The sequence below is a fragment of the Equus caballus genome, chromosome 11 (genome assembly GCF_041296265.1).
Source record: "Equus caballus isolate H_3958 breed thoroughbred chromosome 11, TB-T2T, whole genome shotgun sequence".
NCBI lineage: Eukaryota > Metazoa > Chordata > Mammalia > Perissodactyla > Equidae > Equus > Equus caballus.
The window spans coordinates 43174341-43193993 of NC_091694.1; the positions used below are offsets into that span (position 1 = coordinate 43174341).

At 52.3% G+C, this 19653-nt stretch overlaps 1 protein-coding gene and 1 long non-coding RNA gene across 41 annotated transcripts in view; one reads left to right on the forward strand and one right to left on the reverse strand.

Moving 5' to 3' along the window:
* Positions 1 to 19653, reverse strand: part of MYO18A (myosin XVIIIA) — a 95679-nt gene that overhangs the window by 55930 nt on the left and 20096 nt on the right. For 5 of the 39 annotated variants that reach the window (XM_070227758.1, XM_070227757.1, XM_070227756.1 and 2 more), the window contains exons 1-2: positions 7073 to 7239; positions 1420 to 1562 (exon numbers count right to left, since the gene is read on the reverse strand). The exons of 26 other annotated variants lie outside the window; for them this stretch is intronic. In XM_070227758.1, coding sequence (XP_070083859.1) covers positions 1420 to 1459 — 40 coding nt within the window. In that variant the 5' untranslated portion in view covers positions 1460 to 1562; positions 7073 to 7239. Of the gene's footprint in view, positions 1 to 617; positions 1118 to 1419; positions 1563 to 7072; positions 7240 to 19653 lie in introns of those variants that run through there. 8 more of the 39 variants (XM_070227767.1, XM_070227765.1, XM_070227762.1 and 5 more) reach the window with 6 other exon arrangements.
* On the forward strand, positions 7158 to 13398 carry LOC111775707 (uncharacterized). 2 transcript variants are annotated; one of them, XR_002811641.2, is made up of 2 exons: positions 7158 to 7267; positions 12736 to 13398. It is a non-coding gene; the product is annotated as an uncharacterized lncRNA (long non-coding RNA). The 2 variants fall into 2 exon arrangements; XR_011423390.1 differs by having other exon boundaries at positions 7171 to 7267; positions 12729 to 13398.

Genomic DNA, 19653 nt, shown 5'->3' on the forward strand with positions numbered 1-19653 from the left:
CCATTTCTCTTCTTTCCCCAGCCACTTAGGACTATAGGAAAAAGACAGGTCTGTCACCAGCCCTCCCAATCCTCAGCCTGCCTTTCTCTCCCCACACAACGTGGGTAGGAGCACAGGACGGAGTCCTTGATTCCTAATGGAAAAGATCCTTAGAACCTTGTCCAGAATTATTTTAATTATCCACCTGGGGGACTCTCCATTTGTAACCAGGGTCCATGGCTAATTTGGAGCTCTAATTAGCAGTGCCTGGGGCCCTGACCAGCATGATGGCCACTGCAGTTTCAAAGCTGTATCTTGCCCATGGAGCTATTTTCAATGGGCTCAAGCTTCAAAGTTAGTTCACACTGCCGCGGACAGAGGGAAAATGGCAATTATTCATCAAAGTGGACTCTGTTACTTTAGAAATTGGGATTGGAGAAGAGAAAGGGAAGGGCCAGGCTGGTGGAGAGAGAATGAAGAGTGGCAGAGTCTAGGTCTGTGCCTGCTGCCCCCACCAATGCCCATCACTCCCCGCTCCCCTCACCCCACCCCCATGCCCCCAGGGATCACACCGTGCATTAGCTCCAGGGCACACAGGTTAGAAGGATGGCAAGTGTTCACAAACCACACAGACACACTCATTACTGCACGCAGTGCTGTGAGCTCGGGCTCAGGGATGGCCCAGATTCCAAGTTCACTCCGCGTCCTTCACCAGCTCCAAATCTGTCCTCCCTCCAGTGGCTTGAGCTTGGGACCCCAAGCGTCTCACCCAGGTGGTGAGGCATTGGGGGAAACACTGGCTGCCCCCTGAAATGTCTGGGACACTAGGCCCAGCTCTGAGCTCAGCTCTGGATTTAGCCTGAGGCTGACTCACTGCCACCTCCCCTGCCCAAAGGGCTCTGTCTGCTATAGGTCACTGCCCAGCAGGGGACCGTGCATAGCACAAAGGCATGCCCAGGTCTGCGGCCTGAATCACCCTCTGGACTCAGGCAGACAACTGGCCTGGCTCCTCACTCTTGGCTCCTTTTCCTCCTACCCACACAGCCCCCAGACTCAGGGAGACCCAGTGCCCAGGCCTCAGAGCCAAAGCCATTCCCAGCAGCCCCTCCATAGTAGTGCCCGTTCCCAGGGTTGAGTCAGAGCAGCAGCAGGGTGGGAAGAGTGTGGAGGGGTTAACTTGGAGGGGCACCAGTGGGACAAAAGGCAGCTCAGCTTACCAGAGGTGGAGCTAGGGGTGGGGTTGGAGGAGCATGACTCAGCGCAGGAGCCCATCCGGACACAAGGGTGAGTTCGCCCGTCATTCTCCCAGCCCCCAAATACACACACATGCCCCAATCCATCTCCAGCTTCCAAAGCTTCCTCTCTCACAAGCCAGCCTCCTGCCTGTACACACCATGCCAAGCACATAGGAAAAGCATAAAGATTTTGAAATCCAACTTTCCTTTTGCTCCCAGAAGGCGAACCTTGATGAAAAGGCCATGGTGCCGAAAGTAACCTGCACCCTGGGTCAGAGGAGAAACGAGGGGCAGGGTCTCTCAGGGACTCGGAGTCTTCCTAAAGGCCAGGACCTGCTGGGATAAACACTGGAAAACAGGGGAAAGGAGGAATGGAGTGGAGGGAGAAGGATTACAAAGCTCAAAAGGTCAGAGAAAGAGGGAAGAATAAAATCATAGAGGAAAGTGAAGGCAAGGTGGGCTACAGAACGTAGAACTTCCTGCCCCTGGAAGCTGTGTGCCCTCGAATAAGTCACTCGACCTCTCTGGGCATCTCTGTAGAAATAGGGGATGGGCTAGTCTAGATAATAGATAAAGTCCTTTCTGGGTCTGGCACCCTAGGAGTCTGACGGGGGAGAGGCACTCAAGCCCTTAACTCAGCGAACGAGAGTTGCAGGCCTGTGACCTGGCGGGGACTAAGGAAGCTGTTCCAAGACTCCGGCAACTTTGCTTCTCCCTGCAACACACCATTACCTGCTGGGGCAAGAGGCCCGGAGAGCTAGAAAGCTGCCCTGTGCAAGGGTTGGAAACTAGAGCTGGTCCTCTTGAAAATCGACGGGAGAATCTGCCTCAGCCCAGCGAGAGGCTTCATCCAACAACTCAGTTTGATTCAGCAAAGTTTAAGAACTGGCTCATTTTTATTACCACGTACAATGAATTAACAGGAAAAATTAGAGAATTTTTTTATTTTCAATGAGTTTTTTTTTTTTTTTTTTTAAAGATTTTATTTTTTTCCTTTTTCTCCCCAATGCCCCCTGGTACATAGTTGTATATTCTTCGTTGTGGGTCCTTCTAGTTGTGGCATGTGGGACGCTGCCTCAGCGTGGTCTGATGAGCAGTGCCATGTCCGCGCCCGGGATTCGAACTAACGAAACACTGGGCCGCCTGCAGCGGAGCGCGCGAACTTAACCACTCGACCACGGGGCCAGCCCCTCAATGAGTTATTTTTAATTTGCTCTGTTGACTTTCTATTTTATTATCCAGTCCATATGCTAGAGATTTTAAGTTTGTTTGTGTAATTAACTCATTTGTTCTTTGAGCTCCTGCTCCACTTTTCCTGTGTCCAGGGAGGAGCTCATCTGCCCCAGGCTGTAAGGACACCAGGCCATTCCCATCCCTGCCTGCTCCTCTGTAACAGTCGTTCCTTATGAGCATCACTCTGAACACAAACGTGGGGCTCTCCCCAGAGGCTTTGGTGCAGAACTGCCTGGGTATTTCTCCTCTCTTCCTCATCATTGGATTTTAACTAAAATTTTCTTAGGATCAGGAATAACCTATCTTTATCCAATACAAAACAGGTAAGGAACTCAGCCCCAAAGATGGTGGCAGTGTCTCCACTACAGTCACTCTCAGAGCTGGGAACCAATGGCTCTGTGGAGCCAGGGTGCTTGGGAGCTAAGGCCTCTCTTCCCTGACCTGTCCCCTCTCTAGAGAGTTCAGCCATGTCCAACAACATTAATTAGTGAATATGGAACACCCACAATGAGATGGGCCCTATAAAAGTATTTAACATATATTTTTGAATATAAATCTTACAGCAGCCTCATGACATGAGAATTATTATTATTCCCATTTTACTGATAAGGAAAAAAGACTCAGAAAGAGATTAAGTCACAAAGTTGCTAAGTGGTGGAGTTGGGATTTGAACCCAAGTTGCTCTGGCTGCAAGGCTGTGCTGCTCCCTCCGAGGCCCACCTTTTCTGCTGTGTTAGGCAGGGTCAGAGGGGCTGAATCATCCTTAGTAACCAACTCTGGTTAATCTTGTGTGTCAGGGTTGAGGTTCAGGAGGTCTGGGTCAAGGCAAAGCACTACAGATAGTGCAGTGTTTATTAGTGGTTGACGTGCCCAAATCAAATTTCTAGACTTGCAAAGGGAGACCCCATCACTATCCTGCCACTCTCTGAGGCTCTGACCCCCTCCTACCCCTCTGGCACTTCTGGCCTCTTCTCTGGAGGGAAGAGAAACCAACGCTCACTGAATACTTACAGTGAGCCAGGCAGAGTGGTAGGCACTTCATCCTGTGTCCTCAGTTAATCCTCACAACCACCCACCTTCTAGATAAGGAAATGGAGAGGGTGAGTACCCTGCTGAAGTCCCCACAGCCAGAAAGTGGCAGCACGAAATTCACAACCAAGATGGATCTTGGTGAGCTGCTGGTGTGTCTATAACGTTCACCAACTGTGATTTCCTCACAGGCAGGACTCTTGTACAGACTGTGGGCACTTGGTAAGTGTTTGCTGCCTGACGGGGCTGCGACGGGGGTTCTTTGTGCAAACCTCTTATTCCCATCTGGTCTCTTCCCCCAGCCGTAAACTGTGGAGACTAACACTAGCCCATCCTAATTCCCAGGGGCGTGAGAAAAACAAGGGAGGCATAATCTCTAAATTTAGCAACAATAAATAGATAGTAAACTCAATGCCACGGAGCTAAGGGGAGGGCAGGACATTCTGAAATTGCTTAGTAGCTTTGTTTTTTTTAAGATTGGCCCTGAGCTAACATCTGTTGCCAATCTTCCTCTTTTGTTTTCTTCCTCAGAGCCCCAGTACATAGTTGTAAGTCACTCTAGTTCCTCTATGTGGGACGCTGCCACAGCATGGCCTGACGAGCGGTGTGTAGGTCTACACCCAGGATCCAAACCAGCAATCCTCGGGCTGCCGAAGAGGGGCAAGCAAACTTAAGCACTCGGCCACAGGGCCGGCCCAGCTTAGTAGCTCTTTGTGGGATAACAATAGCCATAAAATGCATCATCCTCTGGCCTGGCCATTTCATCTTCAGGAATGTATAAGCAATGAGCTGACTTAAAGAAAAGAAGAGAAAGGAAAAAACCCACAAACCTATAAAAAGACTTTTAAGATGCTCTATATAATGGCCCCAAATTGGAAACAATCCAAATGCCTAGAGTTAGGGGGGATTAGGTAAATTGGGGTTCTTCATACAATGCAGCTATGCTGCCATTCAAACTAAAAAATAGCTGGACAATGTAACCATAGGGAAACTTCCACCTAAAATGACATCCATCAAGAAATACTAGAAGCTAATGGTATGTAAACAGTGATCACAATAATCTTATAAATTATGGGGAATTAGACACAATAGAGACACTTGGTATTTATTTTGTTATATATTTGTATCTTACTGCTTATTTCTAGTGTAAAGATGGCTAGTCAATAAAAAAGAAAAAGCAGAGAAGATAATAGGTAAAAGCATTTGTTCTCAAAGACGAGAAATCCAAGCAATGTGCTGAGGGACCCATTTATGCTCAGTCCCGGGGGCTGAGCCAGGCTGGGTTTTACCCTCTGCAACATCAGTAAGGACCATCCACCCTTAATGTACCATGCTCTGTGCCCTCACAGGGGTGGGTGGGGGAAGAATTGGGGGCACAAATGCCACCAGGAGAATCATGGAATGCCCACCAGGCACCCTTCAGGCATGGAATGCCTAGCCTGGACAAATGCATCGAGGCACAAGTGTCCACAGCAGATGTCCACACACTGTGAGCCCCCAAGGGCAGCAGGTACCCCGAGAGATAGTGCCTAGAAGAAGAGAAGCTCCCACCAGAGGCCAAGGGAACTTGGCACCTGTCCCCTCTGCCAACGCTCATGCACACTCTGGACTTCTCAATCCAAGAAAAAAGAAGCATGGCATTCTCCTCTCTCTCCTTTCCTATTCTGAGGCACGGAGGGTAGCTCCCAGGTGACCCTCTCCCTGTCAGTCCCAACCAAGCACCAACTAATGTAATGATAGGGGAGGATGAAGGTGTAGGGAAGAAATAACAGTGATAATAGTAATAACAGTTAACCTTTACGGAGCAGATACTAAGTGCCAGGCACAGTGTGGAACCGTTTACAGGTATTACCTCATGTAATCCTCACAACAGCCCTCTGAAGTAGATACTAATATGATTCCTACTATACAAATAAGCAAAAGGAGGCTCAGAAATGACCTGCCCAAGGCCTCATAGCAGCAAGTAGCAAATTAGGACTCACATCCATGTCTGTCCTCCAGCAAGAACCTCCAAGGTTCATGTTAACGGATGGAAGCAAGCCCTGCCCCCACCTCCTTTGGTTCACCTTCACTGTTGTCTTTCCATGACATCACTGGCCAGAATAACAGCTTGGGTAGAAAGCAGAGGTTCCCATGGCTAACCTGCCCCTCCACCCATAACCCGAATAAGCTTTACACAGAGATGCTCGAGAAACTGGAGCTCTGCAGGCAGCGGCCTAAAGGCCCTGCTGTCAGCCCGAGGAAAAGGGGGAAAAGAGCTTGGCAGGGACCCCCTGGCCCCTTTGGTCCAGCCTCCAGAGAGAGCTGTCCCCTACCCAGGGCGGAACAGAAAGCAGCCAAAGCACCCGCAGTCGCTACTGGCTAGCCCGGAGGAAGCAGGTGCACTATGTAAGCCATTCGGCTTCCTGCTGCCACTGCAGTTGCAGAAGGGCCTGGGTTCCTCCTCCAACGGCCGGACCTGCTGGAGGCCTTGCTTCCCTAGGGACGCTCCCTGCAGGCCACTGTGCCATCTGCCTGGCCATCATCGTACAGAGCCTTGACTCTGTGACCTGGTGCTGGTGGCCCGGGGCCCAGGGTGGGGTGGGGCGGGGTGGGAAGTCAGCTAGACCAGGAAGTACCCACTTCTTGGCAGGGGGTGAGGGGGGACACAGAAGTCTTGCAGGCCCCAACCTGGGCCTGACCACACACACCTCGGCACTGGTTTTGTGGTGGGGGTGGGGCAGTCCTTGGGCACAGAGAGATACAAATGCTCATGGGCGCATCTCAGGCTCCTAATGTACCTCCGCCCCAGGCCAGCCCACACACTCTGCCAACTGCTGACACAACCGAAAACCTTACCCTTGGTGGCTGGGAGGGGTGGCGTGGGGGGAACAGAATGGACTGGGAGGCAGCTATGTCTCTCCTCACTTGCTTTTTTAAGGAACTTACTCCTTGGAGTAATCTCTGCTAAAAGGGAGACCTACAGACAGTCAGGGCATCCCAGAGATGCCATCTGTGCCCCTTCCGAGTGTCAGATCCACAGAAAGGGAGGAGGCCGTGCTGGGTCCCCTCTTGGAGAGAGTGAAAGGGGGAATCCCTGACAACTCCAAGGACCACCCCTCCTGAGCCCCTCTCTTGTCTACCAAGAGGAAGGGGGCGGAGGACTATACCGGCGACATGAAGCAGGGGACAATCCTTCCAAAGGCCTGGGAGGTGCTGGGGTTCTGGGCTCCGGAAGAAAATAACGTTCCAAGGAATGAAGGCCTCAAGCACTAATGGTTCGTGGGGGAGGCATGTCACAGCCTGTGGGGAGGCTGACACAGTCCCAGGACACTGAGGTTTAGAAGACAGTCGCCCCCTCCAAAGCCCTCAAAGTCATGAGTCAGGCCCAGGAGGCCCTGCCCCTCGCCTCCGTGGGGCTGTGTGGCTGCCGGCGCTGGTAACTCCCTCCCCACCAAGAGGCTCAGAGACAAGCCCCAAGGCAGTCCTTCTCCAGCCCTCCCTACCTTCTTCAGTCACATCTGAGGAAACAAGAAAAAGGCCCCTCCTTTCCTAAATGAGGAAGCAGCATGAGGAGCCCGGGACATTTCCGGGGTGGGGGTCAGAGGGACACTCACCCGCATGGCCTGGCCTGGAGCAGCCCAGAGCAAGGAGTCTCCTCTCCGATGCTGCTCCGTTAGCAGCTCAAAATAGCACTGGCTGCAGCCCCGCCCCTGTGCCCCTCCCTCTCCCCAGGCCCCTCCCGTCCGGAGCTGCCAACCCTGGCCGAAGCCAGTCGGAGAGTGAGTGGCCTGGAGGACTGCGGGTACCAGGTATGCCGGGAGGGAGAGGGTGATACACTTGCGTGGAAGGGAAGGAGGAGGCTCTTAGAGCAAGGACATGGGTGGGGGGCAGGCAGTGCTGGAGGGTTAGGGGCAAGGGACAGGGAGGGTGGGACTTTCCTACTGACACACACCCGGGCACCCGGACAGCTGAGCTGATACGGCCCCTAAAAATAGCAGAGGAATTTGAGACCTGCAGCCCCCGGCCCCACAGGCCAGGATCGAGACAAGCACATGCGCATTCACGTACACACACACTCCCCAGCCCGCACGAACACTGAATCACAGCACAGCGTTCCTGAGAACACACAAATCATAGGCTCACCCCAGCCATCTAATTACTGCGGCAGAGGCCAAGTAACGTCACATCCAATATGACACACAGGGCCCACACTGTGCCCAAACAGCAGCCACACAGTCATTCTGTGAAGTCCAGCAAGAGCAGAGACCCAGACAATCAGTCTGAGGCCCACTGTTGCTGCCTCGTCATAACAAATACACTGGGGATAGGTATGGAATCAATTGCACTCTCTGCGTATACATGCCTCTGCCCCCACACAGCCAGTGATGGTGCAGGCACAGAGGGCGGGGTAGGTGGGATGTGGTGAGTGGGCCTTGACTCTGCACACAGAGGAAATCGTGGGTGTCTGGCCAATGAGCAAGGCCTGCCGGTTCATAAAGAGAACCTCTGGCCTGACTCTTCAGTTAGCCCCACAGGATGCCCAGACCAGGGCTGGGGCACCCCCGAGAGGCTGAAACGGGAGCTGGGAGCAGGTAGGAAGGAGCCAAAAGACAGGTCTTTTGAAGCTGTCTCAGAAGCTGTCAGCTGTGCGGTAAAAAGGAAACAGGCGTTGCCTCCCTCTTCCTCTCCAGGGAAAAAAAAAGGGCGAGGGTGGGGGAGGTACGAGGAAGCCCTGGAGCAGAGCTGTCTCCTAACCAGTGCCCAACCAGGGTGGCTAGAGACCCCAGGCCTCTCACCCGGCCCGTCCTGTGAGCCCAGTGCGTCCAGTAAAGCGTATTGCTCTCTCTATGAAAGGGTTGGCAGGCACTGCCTGAGAGGACCAAAGCCCAGCTCTGCCTCCTACCTACCACTCACTGTACAAACAAGGTCACACACACCGGCCATTAGGACACAGGGTTCATCCTCTGCTTTCTAGGGAGTAGGAAGTCTTCCTGGAGAGATCGTCTGGCCTTTCTGGAGTGCGTGCTGTGTCACAGACCTTCTTATCCCCATTGCTTTCTTGACAGAATGGTGCCAACTTTGGCTGCACACTGAAATCTCCTGTGGGACTTTAAAAATACTGAAGCTTAGACCCCACCCCTTCCCCCTAGTTTCTGATTTAATTGGTCTTGGAGGGAGGCCTGGGCACTGGGATTTTTAAAAGCTCCCCCAGGTGATCCTTACAGGCTGCCAAGGCTGAGAGCAGCTCAACTGGAAGACCAGCATGAGGCCTAGTGCAGGGGTGCCCATCTGATGAATGAATGAATGAGTGAATGAATGACTTAGCTGTGTGACTCAAAGGTCCCTCATCTGTAAAATGAGGATTATGCTGCACTGACTCTTTCATATGGTTAGTAAGAGATGGGTGCAATCTCAGTTAGTGAAAGGGCTTTGGTTCTCAAAGTGTGGTCCCCAGACCAGCAGCATCGGCATTACCTAGGAACTTGTTGGAAATGTAATTTCTAGGGCTCCACTGTGACCTACTGAATCAGAAACTCTGGAATATGGGGCCCAGCATTTGTGTTTTAACCGGCCCTCTGTGTGACTCTGAGAACCATTGCTTTAAAGGAATTACTTGTGGTGTGCCGTGGTTAAGTTAGTGAGAGCTCCAGAGCCAGCTGCCTGGGTCGGTCTCGGTTCTTCCATGCAGTGAACTATGCAACTTAACCCTGCACTTCGATGTCTTCCTCTGTAAAATGGGGAAAATAATCATGCCTGCCACAGACAGTTACTGTAGGGGTTAAACGAATTAGTACTTGCAAAGCTCTAAGAACTTTTAGTGTCCAGTATGTAAGTTTTCAGTAAGTTTTAGCTATTATTATCCATCTGTGATTGCTGGGGGGAAAAAGAGGCATTATAAGCAAAATTTCCAAGTAACTGAAGCCTACTGCCTTTAAGGGACAAAATATTTTCTATTTTCAGTAATTTTCTAAATTCTATTACCATTTACAAACATCAAAATAACATTTTATTGGGGCCGGCCTGGTGGCACAGGAGTTAAGTTCGCACGTTCCGCTTCTTGGCAGCCGGGGGTTTGCCAGTTCGGATCCCAGGTGCGGACATGGCACTGCTTGGCAAAAGCCATGCTGTGGTAGGCGTCCCATGTATAAAATAGAGGAAGATGGGCATGGATGTTAGCTCAGGGCCAGTCTTCCTCAGCAAAAAGAGGAAGATTGGCTGTAGTTAGCTCAGGGCTAATCTTCTTCTTCAAAAAGAAACATTTTATAGACTGTAACTTTCTTAAGTAAAACACTCTAAACTCATCTCAAGCTGAGCTTCCCCTCTCAAACCCAATCGTTTCACTACATCCTGTACTGAAGGGCACACTGTCCCCACCATGATGACTCCTGACTTCCCAGGCTAGTGCCTGCCCCACCAGTGCCCCCAGCCACTCTCAAAGGGCACCAGCCATCCCAGGCACTGCAGTCAACCTGCGGCCTTGCTCTACGCCCACGTTAGGAAGGCCAGACACCCTCTGTGTCTGTATATCTACATTTTAGTTCTTTTCTCCTCTACCCCTGTTGAGCCGTCAGCTGTCACTCTTCCTGTCAGTGTACCTGTCTCCAGCAGTCTCACTTCCTTCTAATATGCTGTTTCTGCCACAGGCTAGTAAACCAGATAACCAAGCCTGATAGAACAGAGTCCAGAGTACAACAGAGGGATATCAGCAAAACTGCAGGCTCTCCTGTGAGTGAAGGGCCTGCGTTTTCACATGCTTACCTAGCATCCTCTATTCTGGCTGCTTGAGGGCCTTCTAGGCCTACCTGCCATTCAGCAGTGCTCTGGAAGATGACTTCTGGGTGACTGAGGTGGCGCTGTAGCTGCACAGTCTTGTTCTGAATTACTAGTAACCACGTGCCCAGCCGCTCCTCTTTCCTATTGGGATGACTAGATCCTGTCACTTCCGTCTCTGAGATGACTGGCATTACTGACGGAGATCTCTCAAAGCAGTTTCACCTGCTTTAGTGAGAAGGGCAGACCTCTTCATTCAGAGGAGACACCTGAGGCCCTGGCATCCCACTCAGCTTCACACACAACCACAACCAGTCCCTATGCTGCTCAAAGGTCGGTGCTGTCTCAGGGCCAGGTCCGTGTCTTCAATCAGCCTGACCTGTGGTGCTGGGGGCCATGGTCACTCCCACAGCCAGCCAGACCACCTCGAGGCCCCTCGGCCTGCCTCCAAGGACAGCCATAACCTGGCCCCTCCTCACACTTCCCCTTCACTTTTCTGTCTCCCTCTCCCCCTCCCCAGCCCAGCAGGCTCTCACTCTCAGGCAGATCTTCCCAGGGTGCCCTGCCCTCACCACCACCAGAGCCTTTACGTATGAAGGCCTCTCCACCAGCCGCTGGACTTTGCTCCCCATCTCTCAAGGTCCATCTCAAGTCCCACTTCCATTATGAAACCTTCCCCCAAACCCAAGGCCCGCATGATAACCTAGTGCAAAGAGCATGGCCTCGCAGTCAGACACAGCTGGGTCTGCATGCCAGCTCAACCTCTTTCTTGCTCTCTGAGTTAAGGGAAACTCAACTTCTTAGGGTTTTTACTTTTTCGCCTTACAATAGTACACCTACCTTATGGGGCTGTCGTGAGAATTTAAAAAGATAGTAGGTACACTGTATCTGTACCAATGTACCAGGCGTGGTACATTGTAGGTAGTGATTAAATTATTATTAAAAACCACAGTACTCACTGTCTATACCTGAATATCACCACACACACCTGGTGGTTCTTGATTATACTCAGTGTGGTGCTGTTAGATATGGAGGACTCACATATTACACAGCATGTAAGGCAAAAACAGAATATGGTCAAATTTACTCTTAAAATTTCCTTAAATTGCTCATAAACTATAGTACACATGATTTTGTATATACTAATCTATATAATATACCTGCATGAAAGCATAATGTATACGGTCATGGACAACATAATAAAAATACACAAAATACAACGTTTACAATTTTAGATGACAGGAATATAGTTTCTTACACAACCATATAATTGAATTTATTGAAGTTTAATGTGCTATATGCCACAACTACACAGCATAAACTAACGTTTTGGTGGTAAACTATTTGTGTTGTATGTTGAAGCCTTCTCTCCCCGGAGAACCAGGACATTTCCTACTTCTCTTGGATCCCACCCAACTCTCCAGCACTAGGCACACAGTAGGTGTTCAACAAATATCCATTGGACTTAACTAACTGACCTGCGATAAACGGGGTGGAACAGAATGGGGAACAAAGGGATATCCAGAAAGAGTAACAAGTAACTACTCTGCTCTCTGACGCTAGTGGCATGGGGCAGGTGAAAGGTCCCTGGCTCTGTTTCTGGCAACTGGCCAGGCAGAGCAGCTAAGCAGAGCTGGGGGCAGGCTAGACAGTGGTTCTAAGGAGGAAAGGAAGTCATTCACTTCTTCAACTAGCAGCGACCAAGGTGAATACTGTGAGAAGCACAATGCCTGCTTCTTTTTTGGTCTCCTCCCCACTAGATTGTGAGCTTCTTGAGGCTAGTTTAGAGGGAGAAATTTTGGAAAGCATTGAGACTGAGGTTCTAATTAACATCTTAACAAAAGAATACTCCTCTGACCTCATTTGTCTCTCTAGTTCCCCTTTAAATCAAAACTTTTTTTTAAAAAAGGGGCTACAGGGGCCGGCCCAGTGGGCAGCAGTTAAATGCCCACGTTAGGCTTCAGCGGCCTGGGGTTCGCCGGTTTGGACCCTGGGTGCCCACATGGCACTGCTTGGCAAGCCATGTTGTGGTAGGCGTCCCACATATAAAGGAGAGGAAGATGGGCACGGATGTTAGCTCAGGGCCAGTCTTCCTCAGCAAAAAGAGGAGGATTGGTGGCAGATGTTAGCTCAGGGCTAATCTTCCTCCAAAAATAAAAAATAAAAAAGGGGCTATAAACACTGTCTCCATATACGGATAGTAATTGTACAGTGCTTGTCTAATTACTAATTTGCGATGTATAAAATGTCACTAACAGAACTCTTTAGGTAGGGAAGTTGCGGGAGTCTTGTTTTGAGTACTCAGCTCTTGGGCCTGGGGAGGGCCTGGAGCACCTATGCTTCCTGGGGTAGAAGGGCTCCCTATACCACGGTTACAGACGCATTCTCTAGAATGGCTACTGCAAAGGTTCCTCAGCACCACTGCATTCCCTCCCTTGGGAAAGATTATCCTTTATTCCTTATTTTTCGGTGTGTAACAAATGTCTTCTCTGTTATGAGGTAACAGTGTTAGTAGACGGTGACTGGCATCCTTTAAGGCACGGAATTCTTTTTGAAATTTTACTGGGCATCGATGACCCGCGTACCCAAAGTGGAAGTGGACAGACCCTCTCGAAGAAGCCTAGGGACGGCCGCAGGGAGGGAAAGGAGGGCTGAGAAGAAACCTGCCGGGACCAAAGGTGCACACCCGCGGCTGGGCTCAGAGGCTCCCGCCCTAGGGGTGGGTCCCGGGCGAACGCAGAGGACTCCGCCCCAGGCCCACGCTGCTGCCGGCTTCCCCGTTCCGCACGGCGCGGGGGCGGGGCCGAGGGCGGGGCCAGGCGCGGCACATGCGCTCAGAGCCCCGGGATGCACCCGCCCTGCAGCGCCGCTAGAGCCCGGCAGAGGGCGGCCGCCTCCTTCTTACCAGCCCGCCGGCTTCGCGGCCGCGGGATTTCACCTCCTCCGGGCCGGCCTCCTGGCCCCGCCCCCAAGAGGCGTCCCCCGGGAGCTCAAGGCTGAGGGGGCTGCTGCGGCAAGATGGCCTCTGCCTTACTCTGGAGGGATACGCCAAGAAGAGGCAAGGATAAGCTCAGCGCCAACTTTGCTTTCATCACCGCTCCATCCCCAAAGCCCAAAACAGCCCCTTCATATAATAGGCACTCAATAAATGCTTACTGATGGAATCAAATGGATGGATGGCTACATGAATAAACAGAAGACTCCAGGGTGGCCTTGAGCCTGTGTACTGGGGAGAGGTCTGGGACAAGCAATTCAGGAGGGTCAGTGGGTGTGGGGTGGCCAGCCCTAGATCACTGCCCCAGAGGTGGTCACTGAGGCTTAGGGCTCAGCACTCCCCTAGGCCCTGCCCTGAAACACTCAGAGGTTTGCTCAGAGCCTGGTGACACCACACTGTCTCATGAGCACAGAGCCCAAGCAGGGACGTCTGGGCTTGTCCCCTCAGAGTCAGGTCCTGGCAGCCTGCAGGGACCACCTGACTGGCGGCTGCAGTAGGCTTCTGCTCCCTGAGGACTCTGGCTGCTGGGGATTTCCTCATGGCCCCTGGGGATTTCCAGACTGCCTCTGCTTCCCAAGCTCCCACCAGGCCCAAAGCCAAGGGCCAGCCTTGAGGATGGTCCCCCAAATCCTCCACAGCCCTGCCCCAAATCCCACCAAGACTTGGGTCACTTCTGAGTCTACTACATGCACCACACACGATATTCCCATCCCCACCCGCTCTGGCAGACATGAGAGAATAAGCATAATGAAGTATTGTTCTCTTTTTCACACAAAGGACAACTCTTCTCTATGTCCACAGAAGAAAAAAATGAAACCCAGTTTAAGGGTCAGCCACACTGATTTAAGTAAAATATCAGTACGGTCTTCTGGGGTGTGAGAGTTGGAGGCCTGTGAGGCTTATTCTCAAAGTCAGAGAGGTTCCTTTAGATAAGCCCCAGGTTCCTCTAAACACTGGACATTCAATAAAGGTTTGAGGATCTGTGTGTGCACCTCTGGAGGCCCTATTTGGGCCTGTTTCTAGAAGCCTTTTAAGTAAAAATAAACCAAAACCCAATCTCCATAGAAGCAGGAAGGAAGAAGCAAAAGCTTCTTCTCCAACCAATCCACCACCTCCGCATTAACAGCCCTGGCCAAATCCACGGGGCATGTGAGCACCTGTGTGTTACAAAGCTGGGCAGAAAACACGCTTGGCGAGGTGGGGAAGCACTGCCCCAGCTGTGGTGGCACATGGCCAGGGACCTGTTGGCCGCGGGGCATCAGGATTCCAGAGTTGATGAAGTATAGAAATTGCCAGAGAGGACAAGCCTTCCTTCCTAGGAGGAAGGAAAAACGCCACCATCCTCAGCCCAACCAGGGCGACTGCAAGAGGAGATGAGCCTCTAAGAGCACCTCACCATTTCTTCTGAGAGCTGTTTAGAGCTGCACTGTTCAATATGGCAGCCACCAGCTATGTGTGCCTATTTAAATTGAAGGCAAATCAAAATAATGGGAATACTTCTGATTAAACTAAACTAAAATGAAATTGACAATTCAGTTCCTCAGGTATACTAGCTACATTTCAAGTGCTCAAAAGCCACCTGTGGCTGATGGCTACCAAGTTGGAAAACACAGAATATAGAACATTTCCGTCTTTGCAGAATGTCATATTGGACAGGTCGGGTCTAGAGGATTTCCCTTTTAGCTTGTCTTGGTCATCCTTGCCAAAGACTCCTTCAAGTATTGCCCCTGACCACCTGCTGTTCTCTCCCACTCCTACCCTGGGGTTTGCTTGGAATCCTGTCCCCATGGGCCTTGCCTTCACCCTTAGGCCTCAGAAGAAATAGGGGAAGGGACCATAGCCACAATTTAACACCCAGCCTGGGAGCAGAAACCAGATGCAGAGGGGCTGAAAAGGCAAGGCTGAATGGAAGCCAGCCCCCACCCCAAGGCATCCCAGGACCGGGAGAAAGCCCCTCAGTGCCACACAATCGTTCCTTGTTTCTGCAGTGTCTGGATCATGCATGGGTAAGACATCTGGAATGTAGTGGCCTGAGGGCTTCCCCACATCACCCGCTGCTGGGCTCATCTGATGTTAGTGCTCCCAGAGAGAGAAGTCCCAGCAGAGGCCTGGCTTTCAAGGGCAAATAAGGCCAATGAAGCCTCATCCTGAGCAGCGTGCCCAGGGTTCTGCCATGGGGCAGTGAGGACCACAACTGGACACCTCCTTACTTCGCCAGCTGGATGAACCAAATGAGGACGACGGGGAGGAGGACATGGTGGAGAAGGGATTCCAGGGCATGCTCACCATGCCAGAGAGGCTCAAACAAGCTCCCTGGCCCTGGATCCATGGGGAACAACGGGAGAGGGCATGGATCTGACTGCTATCACATTCCATCGCAGGCAATGAATTTGAAAGGTTTTGCTACAGTAGTTAGAAAATCCAAGTGGGAGCATCTGGGCAAGCTCGTAGGTGTGGAGGAGAGAGAACAGACCCGGGTACTGGCAGGTCAGGGCTGCCTCTCTGTTCTGTGCCTCAGTTCCGCCCTCAATTCCTGCTGGGCCCTAATCCAGATAGGCTGTCAGAGGCAAGACAGGTGTGAAGAAACGAAATAAGTTGTAGAGAAACCACAAAAAAGTAGAGCTTGTTCAACTGGAAAACAAATAGGTAGAAAGAAGCCTGGTATTTCAAAGCTGTTGGCATCAGCCAAGAATTTGACTGGAGGAAGTCACACGAAAAGTTGCACAATTTTAAAAACTGGCATCAAACTACACACTAGATTGGAAGCCCTGGGCAAAGCAATCCCACTCTGAGGTTACTGTGTCACCCTGAGGAAGTTTGGCGACCAATCTGGGCCTTATTTCCCTATCTTCACCTGGAAGGCTCTTTGGGCAAAAGCACCATCCTGGGGACAAGAGTAAAGCCCCCCCACCGGCCACCCCACCCGCCATGAGCAGAGCTGAGTCATCAGCAGGCCTGTGGGCAGATGGCCCATCAAGCTCCCAGGCACCAAGTGCTTCCCAACACATCAGAGACAGATGAATGGTGATGATGACAATGCTATTCTAAGTGATTTAAATGTATTGATTCATTTAACCCTCTAAACAACCTTACAAGGAAAGTACTATTATTATTCTTATTTTACAGATGAGGAAAGTGAGGTACAAAGAAATTAAATAATTTGTCCAAGGCCACCCAGCTAGTAAGCAGCAGAGCCAGATTCGAACCCAGGAGTCTGGCTCGAGTCCATGCTGTACCCAATATGTACCAATGTATTAACAACACACACACAATCATATGCGACTCCCGATTGGTGGGCCCTTCTGCCTGTGCTGTCATCCTCCTTTTTTTCCTCCCCAAAATGAGCTGAAAGCAGTCCCTACAGCCAAAACCAGCACTTCCATCCAACTTCATATTTGCCAAGCATCTGTTTCTACAGCAACAATAAGAGCTGCAGTTTTGGGATTCTGAAGAGAATGGGCAGGGAGGGAGGGTAGGGGACCCTTTATAGCAGAGGTCTCTCTTTCAGAGGCACAGAAGAGAGACCTTAAAACCAGTGGCCTAAGGAAGACACAGGGGCTGAGTGGGGAACCCAGGGCCATGATACAAACTGGAAAACTGCCTTTTCCTGGCCCAGAGACCCAGCCCTCTGGGTTGAGGCCAGCCTTCCTGTGGACAGAGAAGGTGAGGGCTGTTAGAAGGACTGGAAGCTGATGGCAGAGTACGGGAGAAAATGACAACCCAAACTAAACTCTGCAGTGTGTGTGTTTGTACGTGTGTGTGTATCTGTGTCCCAAGCCATTTCCAAGCTGGGTGTCCTGTCGCAGAGCCCAGTCCTGCTCCCCAGGTCAGGGCCAAGTAATGATGGGTGGAGGAAGGGAACAATAAAGAAGCCCTGGGAGAGGAATGCAGACTGGCACCCATGTGCCTGCTCGGGATGGTTCACCTCCCACGAGGGAGGGTGAGGGCATTTTGGGTGGGATGGTCAGGCTGGGACCCCTCAACTGCTCCAAGCCTAGGCCTCATTCCTACCTGCTGCCCCCAACCTCACTTAAACAAGAAACTCCTGTCATTGTTCCGAACTCCTGAGGCCAGAAGCAGGACCACTGCAGACTGCCAGTGCCGTGGGGGCTCTGCGAGGCAAAGCCAAGTGCTAAGGGGAATAGGGATGTTTGCTGGTCACTCGATTCCAGGAAGACAGCCCACAGCAGTCCCCCAGGCTTCTCAGGCGGCGGGCCTAGTTTCCATCTTGCCTCTATTGATCTTGATGCATGGCCAAGTGACTGGGGACTTGACCTCACCCTGTGCTTGTGTCCTTTAGAACTTGGGCTGCCTGCAGAGAAGGATGCAAGGCTGTGCCAGGCCCAGCCCAGGCTGTGTCCCCAGGGCCTGAAGTGCCAGGCACACAGACTGCCACAGCCTGGACAGTTCCAGGGAGGGCGAGGTAGAAAATGCCAGCCCTCCCAGAATGAACCTTTCACTGCTCTGAAGCCAGTGCTTCTGCAATCAGCTCCACAACCAAACCAGTCCACAGATGAAGGAGGTGGGGTGGGCAGGGGCAGGGTGCAGGACCCCAGCAGGAAGAACTAACACGAGGAGATAGCATCAGACCCTTCTCCTCGCCATGTCCCTAGAAGGCTCTGCTAGAATTTCCAGACACTTTCCCCTTGATGTGATGGGGCTGGGCATGAAACTGGTGTCCCAGAGAGTCACGACCGTCTCTTGCTGCCTGACAGTGCTGTCGCTGCTTGGCCTCTAGCCCATGCCACTGCGGCCGGGATCTATCTTTTAGCAGATGTCTTCTGTTCTAGAGAAAGCACAGGCTCCCTGATCACAGGGATGGCATCTTCGGCCTTTCTCCTCCACAGAACCAAGCCCACAGTGTGACACGGAGCAGGTGCTCACCAAGGCTTCTTGACATCCTGCCCTGATTGTGCTAAGGCTCCAGGCCACCAGCACCTAGCCTTCCCTACAGCCCAGAGCCTTGCCCCGACCCCCACTCCACTCGACACCCCACCCTCTTCTGCCCCAAAGCCAGGGGCAGCCTTACAGTCCCACTGCCAGAGAAGCGAGCCCAGGAAGTGCCCTGTGAGAAATCTCCCTCGCTGGGGGTACCCTGCATGCCACAGGGCCTGGCAGTGAGAGAGGCTGGGCAGGGAGGGAGGAAGTGAGTCAGCTCCTTGCAGAAAAGAGAACGGGAGGGAGGAGCCAGCAGAACTGAGATCAGGGGGCAAAGGGCACAGGGGCCGGAAAGGTCACTAAGAGAGGGAGCCACGCCCTGGAGGCACTGTGGAGCCCACAGAGTGGAGGACAAATATGGTGACAAACTCAGCAGTGCCACCTCCTGCCAAGGCTGAGTGGCCCCATAGGCGGGAGAACCTGGATCTGGCGGGCTCAGCCCCACCTGAGGGTGGAATCCGAGGCGGCTCCCCTTGCTGACTCACACCCTGGCTGGAGGAAGGGAGGCCTTGAGGCACATGGCCAGCCACGTCCTCTCCTCACTGAGACAGCCTCTGGTCCCCAAGGCCTCCCACTGCCTCTCCTGAGCCCCACAGCTCCAGAAGCCCAGGTTTCCCCTGGCCTACTCCAGTGGGGAGACAGATGTTTGCATCTCCCAGAGAGGATGGAAACTGAGCCCAGACCCCAAGAGCAGAGCTATTAGGGCTGTCCTACCATCAGCCCCTGCCCTCCCTGGTAGCCCCAGCCCGTGTGGGAGCTGTCCCCAGGCTCCAGCTGGAATCTGTTGCTGTGACTGGGAAAAATCCTCGCTGTGAAAATTCCCAGCCTGCCGACATTCCAGCATGCAGGCGGCCCAGGGAAAGCAGCAGAGGGGAAGAGGAAGCCTTGAGCCCTGCCGGCCTCCAGTCCACGCCCTCCGAGACCTGTCAGTAAGACAGGCACATTCCTCCAGGGTCCCCTGCGCTGGACACTGTGTGACCCCGTGTGACCCCAAATCTGCTTCTCAACCAAGCCTGGTGCCTTCCTGGAGGCTCCAGCGCCAGGCAGAAGGCAGGCTGTCCCTGGGACCCTCCTCCTAGAGCCCCTTCCCCAGGCTCCTGCTCCCGGATGCCTAGAGCTCATCTCCCCCGCACTCCTGAGAGAGCTGCGCAGTGCCCAGGCACGCAAGAAGCAGAGTCAAGGGTAGTGGCAGGACATGGTAATGTACTGCAGACAAAGTCACCAAGGCCAGTCAAGGTGGGGGCGAGTGGTACTAGGAACCCAAACTGAGCAAACAGAGAGAATGGGAAACCAGTTCCTGACCAGAGAACCATCCTCTTTCCTTCACCAAATAGCCACTGCTCTCATGAAGTGCTCCAGCCCTGGAAAAAGGGGAGGATAACTAGTTTAACGACAATCTTGATGAATGTTATGAAGGAGAAAGACGGGGTGTAGTCAGGGTGCAGAGCTGACTTGGTCTGAGCGGATCAGGAAAGGCTTCCCTGAGGAAAT